The sequence below is a fragment of the Alexandromys fortis genome, unplaced genomic scaffold (genome assembly GCF_014885135.2).
Source record: "Alexandromys fortis isolate MF-2015 unplaced genomic scaffold, M_Fortis_MF-2015_v1.1 scaffold_31, whole genome shotgun sequence".
NCBI classification, from domain to species: Eukaryota; Metazoa; Chordata; class Mammalia; order Rodentia; family Cricetidae; genus Alexandromys; species Alexandromys fortis.
In genome coordinates, this window is record NW_026067974.1 from 6,742,944 (window position 1) to 6,752,652 (window position 9,709).

A 9,709-nucleotide genomic window follows, 5' to 3' on the forward strand; every position below is an offset into this window, starting at 1 on the left:
TAGAACCGGGGTTCCAGAGGACTTCGTGCATCTTCTGGCCTGCAAGAACACTGCATGCACACTGGTACAGAAACACACGCAGAAAACACTAATATAGAGTAAAACTAAAATCTTAAACTAGGCAGTGGTGGCACATGCCTTTAATCCCAGCACTTTGGGGGCAGAGGCAGGCTATCTCTGAGTTCAAGGCCAGCCTGGTCTACAGGAGTTCCAGGACAACCAGGGATATACAAAGAAACTGTCTAGAAGTGTGTGTGTGTGTGAGGGGGGGAATCCTCCCCACACTTATCCACCTGCATACTGCTCCCAACAGCTCTGCTGTATGGCTCATATCCTTCTAGAATTGTTGGGGCAGGAACTGGGGACTTGGTCTTGCATATGCTAGGCAAGTTCTCTACCACTGAGGTATATCCCCAGTTCCCTGCCCCCATGCAAGCTTTAAAATTTCGATAATCTTATCCACTTATCAACTAAGTCACCCAGGCTGGCTTTAATCCTGCCTCAGATTCTGGAATAGCTGAGACAGCACCTGGCTCTTCTAGATCTTAATAGATATGTAAAGAAACAAACGCACGCACACACACATTTAACGTATACTGGCAGAGTTTATTAAAAAATAAACTGCTCTGAATTTCCCTTTTCTCCCAACAGTAAAAGACAGACACGATGTAGGACTGCATGGCAGACCCTTCGTGCCTAGGGGATGGGCGGTGCTAGTGTGGGTGCACATGGCTTTCAGAGCAAGCTTCCATAGGTCCATGGACCATCGTCACACCCCACCCATCCCAGTGCACCAGCAGAGGTATATCTCCATGAGGTTTAGTGTGTGGGCCCCTCTGCAGACTTATCTGTAGAACTGCGCCTGATATTATCCTGGATGCCAGGCCAGGCATAGTACACATATGTACATGGTGGCATGAATAGATAGTCCAAGATCGCCTCTGAAAAGGTGAGGCCTCTTCCCCTCCCACCACTGGAATGGCAATAGAAGTCATTCCAGGAGGCTGGAGAGGTGGCTCAGCTGCAAAGAGCACTGGTTGCTCTTCCAGGACGTGGGTCCAATTCCCAGCATCCACATGGCAGCTCACGACCACCTATAACGCTCACTCCAGGGGACCCAATGCCCTCACAGAGAAACCAATGACCATTAAAAGTCATAAAATAAGCTATTTTTTAATAAGGAATAAAGTCCCTGAGCTTTGGGGAAGCTAGTCTCTTCAGGCCACACCCCTGTTGCTGCAGTCAACGACAGGCAGGTGACCTCCTCTGCAGTCAGCTGTGGGACTTCTTTAGTGTCCAAAGAGGAAGGCTGGCCTGGAGTCCACCACAGCACACATGGGAAAGTCGAGGATGAGGTGGAGGTACCTAGCTTCCCTGCCAAGTCTCAAGCATTGGCACCAGGACCTACCTAGCTTTGCTGTCCCAACTGAGGGTGAGTCAGAGCTCCAAGCTGTGCCCCACGTAGGCCCTGCAGGGACTGAGTTCTGTTTAGCTCCTCAGCCACAGGACAGATCTTCTCCTTTAGGGGTTAACTGTAGGTGGGGCTAAAGCTGGGCTCAGCAAAGGAAGAGTAGGGTGGGGGCTGCCACCTCCCTCCCTCCCTCCCTCCAGATTCCAGGAGAGGAATCTGGAAGGACGCATTCTGTAGGGAGCTGTCTAACCCTATCTCCCGGTTCCCTCCCCACCCTACCTTCTAGAAGCCTGTTTACTGGACACTACCACTTAAGAGTCCCATGTTTATCAAGTTCTGATCTTCCAGAAAGCAGAAGAGACCAGGACACGGGGGAGACTCCAGTCCATTTCTTTAGTACCCGCAAGCCCCCAGGGATCTTAAAGTCAAAGCATTCATTCACAGCTTGGACACACAGTCCTCCCAGGTGGCCAGTGCCAATGGAAGGAGCTGATTGGAGTTTGGCCAATGAGTTCATCTCCATTCACCGCTTCCCAGCCAGAGACAGAGCAGTCAGTGAAACTTTAGCAAGTGCATTTGATTTGTGCGTGCCTGCGGTGGTGTGCACAGTGGGGGCCTGTCTGTGCAGGCATTGCTGGAAGGTGGCTCAGAGTCCATGCAGTTCAGTCTGCAATCCAGGCACAGAGGTAAACTTCTGTAGGATGGCAGAGCGAGCGAGCCGTCCAGTCAAGATCTGCATTCCACCAGCCATGTTCTCCCTGCATCCCACGGTAGGCACCCTCAATCTTTAGCTTGGGAGTTGGGACAGAGACTATGGCTCCAGCTCAGCTCCCACAATGAAAAGTCATTCCAGAGTCTCCGAAGTCCTGGGCTTGATCCAAGAAGTTTGGGGGTGAGGTAGCTCAAATGGTTGCATTTCTCACTTGGCCAAGAGGGTCCTCAAGGCTGTAGGGAGGAGGTGGTTCTGTGCAAGTTGACTTCGGAACAACCTGCAGGGGAAAAAGTGTGTACTGGGTTTGCTTCAGGCCTGAGTAAGGCACGACAAAGATGGTTGGCAGCCCTCCCCAATCCATTGCTTCAACAAGTTGGATAGGGAGCCATGAAACAAGTTAGGCATTGGGACGGAAAGACCCACCTGACTATAGGGTGGTGGGGGATCCAAGTCGGTGACCCAGATTCTGACATTGGAAGGTGGTTCTGGAGGTGCCTGATGATTCTCTTCGAGGTTCTGCTGTGGTCTGCACACACCACAAAAGCGCCTCGCCACGCCGCAGATGCACAGGAGAGGTAGCATGACCGCGAAAATGACGAACAAGATCCTGGGGAGGGGATGACATCTCCCTGAGTGCCTGGACCACTCACTCCCCCTTGCCGTATCCTCTCTACCACCCACCCCCATTCTATTTCTGGAGGACCCAGCGCTCTGTGAATAGTGCTTACATGAAGGGTTCATTTGAAGGATACCATATCTTTTTTTCTGGGCAGCATCCACTGTCACAGCATCTGAATCCTTTGGGGCAGCTTCTGGTCAAGTGAGACAGAGATGGGGAGACATTGATGATACCATAAAGTGTCAGACCAAAGGGTAACCTTGTTTCCCCAGACACCGATGCTCAGGTTGCAAGCCACCCTTAGTGGGTATGGGGTACAGATCTATCCTGGGTTCACTGGCAGGAACTGAGGCCTAGACTTGAGACCTAAGTTTAGCGGGTATGCCATTGTTCCTCAGGCAGAATGATCATACTACTAACTTTACAGGGCAGGCATAGGGCTCGAGTGTGGGTTTGCTCTTTTGACTCACCCTCCGGGCAAGAAAGGTTGGGGATTAACAGCAGCCAGAGCTGCTCCATTCCTGCAGCTCCCAAGGTTGGAAGGTGGGAGAGGGACTATGGTTTCAACAAAAGTAGGTGGAGTGGAGGTGTCTGTCTCCTTATCCAGGCCATCATCTGAGCACACACCACTGCCCCCACCCCCAAGCCTTGATTGGCAACTATAGCCCAAGTCTGATACTTACATGGTGGTGGGACATTTCATAACCTGTGGGAGAAGAAAAAATACAGCAGAAGTCAGAAAACAGTTCAAAAACTGGGAGTTGGGTACTTAGACTGCTTGCCCAGCATACACTTAGGTGATGGGTTCAATTTCCAGCAACGACAATAAATCAAGTGGGCATAAACCAGCAATAGTGGTTCATGTCCAAAATCCCAGAACCCAAGAAGGTAGGAGAAGGATCCAAGGCTACATAGCCAGTGTGAGGCCAGAGTGGGATTCAAGAGACCTTGTCTCAAAAAGAATGGGAGGCTGGTCTCAGACACTGCTCCATCCGGACATCTCAGCTCCATCCGGACATCTCAGGCAGTGGGTCTCAGACAGTCTTTCCTTCCCTCCAGCTCCACGTCCAGGGTCAATGATTAGAGCCTGCCTCTGCTGGGATTAAATAAAGGCATGCACTACCATGCCTTGCTCCTTCTTCACCCCCTTGTTATTGAGACAGGTGGGGCTTCACCGTATAGCCCTGGCTGGCCTGGAATTCTGAGATCTACCTGCCTATCTCCAGACAGCTGGATTAAAGGTGTGGACCATTATACCTGGCTCCCAGCTGATTCCCCCTGCTGCACAGGGGGATTGGCCCAGGAAGCCAACTTTAGTGGATGCCTGGCTCCAGAAACGCGAGAAAGCAACCCAAGCCCCGCTCCCTTTGCACCCCACGTCCCAGGTAGAGGCATCTCTAGGAGTTCCCTAAACACACCCACGCCCCATTCATCCACAATCCCTGCAGGGGGAGATTCAGGGCCTCCGTACAGAAATCCATCCTGTTGATAGCTGTGCTGTGTCTAAACTCATCTCTCAAGTGTCCTCAAGGCATTTTCCTCTCTGGCCACCTCACTTAAAATGACAACCATTGCCAGCTGTGGAGGTCCTTGCCTTTAATCCCAGCACACCCGAGGCAGAGGTGGGCAGATTTCGATGCCAGCTTTGCCTACATAGCAATTTCTAGGGCAGCCAGGGCTAGACCCTGTCTCAACAAATAAAGAACAGGAAACCAGCTTTTGGCTTTGCTAAAATAAAGATCAGTAGAATAGCATCTCATGGGGACCAGTGACAGTCACCCCTGGGAAGCATTCCCTCTCTCCAAGCTCACAGGAGCACTGTTCTTTAGTGAGAACAGGTATAGGAAGTTAAAGACACAGCAAGGGAAGCCAGGTGGTGTGATGCAGGCCTTTAATCCCAGCACTCGGGAGGCAGAGCCAAGCAGATCTCTGTGAGTTCAAAACCAGCTTGGTCTACAAAGTGAGTTTCAGGACAGCCAAAAACAAAAACACAACACAGTTAAGGGGCCCAGGAACTCAGTCACATTCCCTGCTCTTCCAAAGATCAGACTCTCCTCTCTTCCTGTACTACATTTTTTTTTTTTTTTTTTGAGGAGACAAGGTCTCACTTTGTAACTAGTCCTGGAGCACATCTTTTGTAGCAGACTGGTCTTGAACCCAGAGTTTGGCCCACCCGCCTCGGTGCTCTGGAGGGCTGGGATTAAAGGCGTGAGTAACTACCGCCAGTACCTCGTTTCTGTAGGAAGTTTAAGCAGTGGTAGCAGTTGTAACACCCACCTTAATTCCAGTCCACTTTTGGTTCCGGGGCTGAGGAAGCAAAATCAGACCTCTGCTGAGTTCAAGGTCAGCCTCCTCTAACTAGGTAAGAATTTAAAAAGTAGTGGCTTAGAGGCAAAGTTAACAAACTGAACCAGAGCCAGGCAGTGGTGGCGCACGCCTTTAAACCCAACACAGAGGCAAGTGGATCTCTATGAGTTCAAGGCCAGCCTGGTCTACAAGAGCTAGTTCCAGGACAGGTTCTAAAACTACAGCAAAACCCTGTCTCAAAAAACCAAAATAAACTGAACCAGATCAGGCGGTGATGGCACACGCCTTTAATCCCAGGACTCTGGGGGCAGAGGTAGGCGAATCTCCTAGTCTACAGAGGACTGGCTCCATAGCTACTGAGAAACCCTGGGGGAGATGGGGAGTGGAGGACACACAAACCTGAACCAGGACTATTCCCTTCCCATCTTAACCAGGGGGTGGTTTGACCTGGGATGGTTAGGAGCCCGAGTTTTAGAAAGCATAGAATAGGATTTAACGTGGGGTGTATTAGCATTTACTGGGGAGACTGACCATGCCTATACTTGGGGCTGCAGAGAGGGGTCAACAAAGGAGGCTGGTGTCCAGAAGTGGAAAGAATGCCTTGAACCTGGGTTCACGCATGTCTTTGGACGGAGAGCTTCGATTCGGAGAGCTTCGATTCTAAACAGCCGGTGAACTGCTCTGAGGAGCAGGCTTGGATCTTCACCCCTAACCCCCAACCCAACAGATTCTCAACCAAGATTGTAAATTTTTAGTTTTTAAGGCTCATCCTGGCTGAGCAGTGGTGGCACACACCTTTAATCCCAGCACTGAGGAAGCAGAGGCAGACATATCTCTGAGTTCGAGGCCAGCCTGGTCTAGAGAGTGAGTTCCAGACAGCCAAAGCTACCCAGAGAAACCTTGTCTTGAAAAACAAAACAAAGACTTATTTGACCACCTCTCAGTTTTGCAGGAACCCCAAGATACTTAAGAGAAACAAGAGTTTGGGGCAGCCCTCAAAACCTTGCCTGCCTGGATCACAAGCCAGAGGCCACCCAGCCCAGATCAAGGGAGCCAGGTCTCCTCCGAGAACAAGAGTGAATGAATCAAGAGCCTCCTCTTCCCTAGTACACTTAAGAAAAGTCCCAGAAAGGGCTGATATACTCCCCAAGGCATATTCTCCAGCCGCGGAGAACAGGGAAGGAGAGCAGCCTAGCCCAGACACGTGAGACCTCAGGTTCCCCAGCCTTACAAGATAAGCTAGTAAGAGAAGCCACGACAAAAACGGGGGTCAAAGTTCCCACTCAGGGCTGTGGTGGAGTCAGATCCCACTAAGAACACAACTCGACCAAGACTAGCGACCCAGGTTTTCCCAGAGCCTCCCTCCGAGGTCCCTACCTCCACATTCCCCAAGCAAAAGAGAAAGGAAGTTGCTAATTGTCAGTGGTTACAAGGAATTCCTGCCAAGGTAATGCGGGGAGAAAAGGCTCAGGAGTCTTGCTTACCTCGTTGGCGCTTACGTGTTGGAGACTGGAGAGTAGGCCGAAGAGCAGGGTGAGAATGAAGCCTGGGACCCAGGCGTCTGGCATCCTGGCAAGGGGTCACTGAGCTTCCGTGTGCAGTGTGCCGGGAAGGAGTGACAAGGAACGACCTTTCCAACTTCCCTCCACCTATGGGGCCCAATCTCGAAGTGAGGGCGGAGTTACCACACCTGAGTTGGGCCAGACTAAGGTTTCCAGTCCGAGCTCAGGGGATAGAAGTGGAGAGGAGCTGAATTTGCTCGAGTCTGAGGAACTGGAAGGTGGGAGCCGCTAATTTAACCACTTTGTAAGCCGGATGTAGCAGAGCACTATGGGAATCCCTCTTCTGGGCTGCATTTAAGTAGTTAGAGCAGGGCGTGGTGACACCAACCTTTAATCCCACCGTACAGAAAATCTCAGTGAGTTCAAAATCAGTATGATTTAGCCTAATGAAATCCAGGTCAGCCAGCATTACATAATAATAATAATAATAATAATAACAACAACAACAACAGTGGTAGAAGCAGCAACACTAATAATATAATAATAGCAATAAATAAAGAAACCGGGTGGTGGTGGCACACACCTTTAATCCCAGCAGCTGGGAGGTGGAGGCAGGTGGATCTTTGTGAGTTCAAGATCAGTCTGGTCTACAAAGCAAGTTCCAGGACAGCGAAAGTTACAGAAAAACCTTGTTCAAAAAAACAAAACAAAACAAAAAACAAAAACCCAACAAGAAGAAGAAGGAAGAAAGGAAGGAAGGAAGATGGAAGGGAAACGAATATGGGGCAGGGGGCAGTCTGGGAAGATGCCGATGACTCAGGGATTAAGAGCACTTGTCGTTGGACCTGGGTTGGGTTTCCAGCATCTACATACTTGGTGGCTCACAAGCTTCAGAGTTATAGTTCCAGAGGATGACACCTACTTCCGAACTCTAAGGGCACCAGGCATGCACATGGTGGGATGCATATACGCAATAACATACGCACAGAAGATTTATTTAGGGGGTGGGGGGAGCTGGTCTTGAACGCAGAGATCCAACTGCCTCTGCCCCCCAGTGCTAGAATTAAAGGTGTGCACCACCCCACCCGGAACAAAAATATCTTTAAAATAAAAAGTTTGAGTGGTCAGCTCAAGACTGCTGAGTTATGCCTTGTCCCGCCCCGCATCTCACATGCTGTACCTGAGATGAGAAAGGCAGAGATTTCAGAAAGTCAGGCCAAGGAACAAGAGGGATAGTGGTGGTGGTGGGCGGTGTGATCATATAAACTATAAAGGTCCTTTGTGCTTTGCCCAAGGAGGGAGGAAAAAGCATCTGGGTTGGGGAGTTAGTGTCCCCTCTCCTTTGCAACTTTGTGGGAAGTTGCTGGTACACATTTCCTTTCGATTAAAGATAAACTGAGGTTAAGGACTTAATTACTAAGTACTTAATGGGGAAACCGAGGCCACGGACTTGTCTATTGTGATCAAAAAGCCTATAGCCCTAAATCAGGCGTGATTCCTGGAAGGACTCAGGCGGTCAGAGTCGGGCCGCCAGGTGGCAGCATCGCCCAGGGCCGAGGTGCACGCAGGGACCTGGGACTTGATCTGAGAGGCCTCCGGCCAGAAAGCAGGTAGACAGGTGTATGCATGAGAACTGTCAAGGGTGGAAGAGAGCTGTGTAGCAGCCGAGCCCAGGGAAGCGGAGCTTTGAGGTGGTGGCTGGGACGCAGCCTGGTCTGGGGACGCAGGAAGGTCCCTTTGGGAGGCTTTGGTGTGGTTGCATTCCCTGCTACGGGGTCCACTCTGACTGGGCTGCTGGGAAACAGCTGGCTTCTTGGAGCCCCCTCGCGCCTTCTGATCCCCGTTTTCTCTTCACACTGAAAGACTCTCGAAACCTCGCCTTTTCTTCCAGTCTCCGTTTTCCAGTTTCAGTATTTCGCCACATCTCTAAAGGTATCAATTTGGGCGCTTCCGTTTTCCGCTCTTGTTCTCTCGGTCACCCACTGTAGGTCCGTGGAGGAAAGGGATTTGTGGTTTTGCTTTTTTCTGCATTCTCTTGACTGCTTTGGTCCTGCAGTCCACCCCCACCCCTTCTGCCGCCTAGGAACCCTTCAACTCGCTCTTTCTCCTGCAAAGAATAGGTCTCTGGTCTCTCTTCCACTTTCTGCCTCTGTTTCCCATTATCCCTTGGCAATTTCTACTTCTTAAAAACAGAACCTTCCCGGACTAAGCCAAGTGCAATTGGGATCTGGCCCCAGAGAATCCCCTCTCCATTCGCAGCCTTTGGTGACTGAGTCTGGGGAGATGGGAAGGAGTATGCCCCTTGCTGCTCTCCCCTACTTCCCACTTCTGCAGCAGTTAGTTTAGGGGCCTGACTAGTGCCCCCCCCCAGCCAAGGAGGAGCAACACTCATACCTCTGCCTCTTGAGTGAAATTGTTGCTAACTTTGACTTCTTATCCTTCTGCCCCTACCACAGTGTCTCTCAGCATCCATGTCCTGAGATATACTTCTGTTGCCCGTTCATTTCCTGCTACCTGTCACAGGCCCAGGCTTGGAGCCCTGTAGAATTATGCCTCAGGGAAGAGGAGAAGGCTCCAGGGACAGGGGGTACTCTGTAGTGGGGGGGTATGAGCTGGGACTAGAGAACTGAAGGGAAGTGGCTAATGCCAGAGGCCCGAGGGGCAGAATGAAGCTGGTGTCATTTCCTTCTGGGTTTCTGGCATCCACCTTACCCAGATCTATTGTTGCCAAAAGAAAACAAACAAACAAAAAAAGAGACACCCAATTAAAGTTGCATTTAGGTAATACTAAAATTTATTTGTAATGTGAAATTCAAAGTTTTTTAATAATTTTTTCTTTCAAGACAGGGTTTCTCTGTGTAGCCCTGGATGTCCTGGAACCCACTCTATAGATAGAGCAGGTTGGTCTCAAACTCAGAAACCTGCCTGCCTCTGCCTCCCAAGTGCTGGGATTAAAGGCTACCATGGCCCCCACTAAATAAATTCAAAGTGTCTTGGATTTTGCTTGGTAAACCTGTGCCTGGGCCGGGTGGTGGTGGCACACGCCTTTAATCCCAGCACTCGGGAGGCAGAGGCAGGCGGATCTCTGTGAGTTCGAGACCAGCCTGGTCTACAAGAGCTGGAGTCCAGGACAGACTCCAAAGCCACAGAGAAACCCT

General features: G+C 50.6%; 1 protein-coding gene across 1 annotated transcript; it reads right to left on the minus strand.

Moving 5' to 3' along the window:
* Nucleotides 1–1,790: 1,790 nt before the first annotated feature.
* Tmem92 (transmembrane protein 92) lies at nt 1,791–6,819 on the minus strand. Its single transcript, XM_050156912.1, has 5 exons — nt 6,534–6,819; nt 3,426–3,448; nt 2,852–2,935; nt 2,547–2,730; nt 1,791–2,400 (listed from the first exon to the last, which is right to left on the minus strand). Exons 1-5 carry the CDS (start codon nt 6,615–6,617, stop codon nt 2,314–2,316), a joined length of 462 nt encoding a protein of 153 aa, XP_050012869.1. The 5' UTR covers nt 6,618–6,819; the 3' UTR covers nt 1,791–2,313.
* Between the last annotated feature and the right edge of the window lie 2,890 nt (nt 6,820–9,709).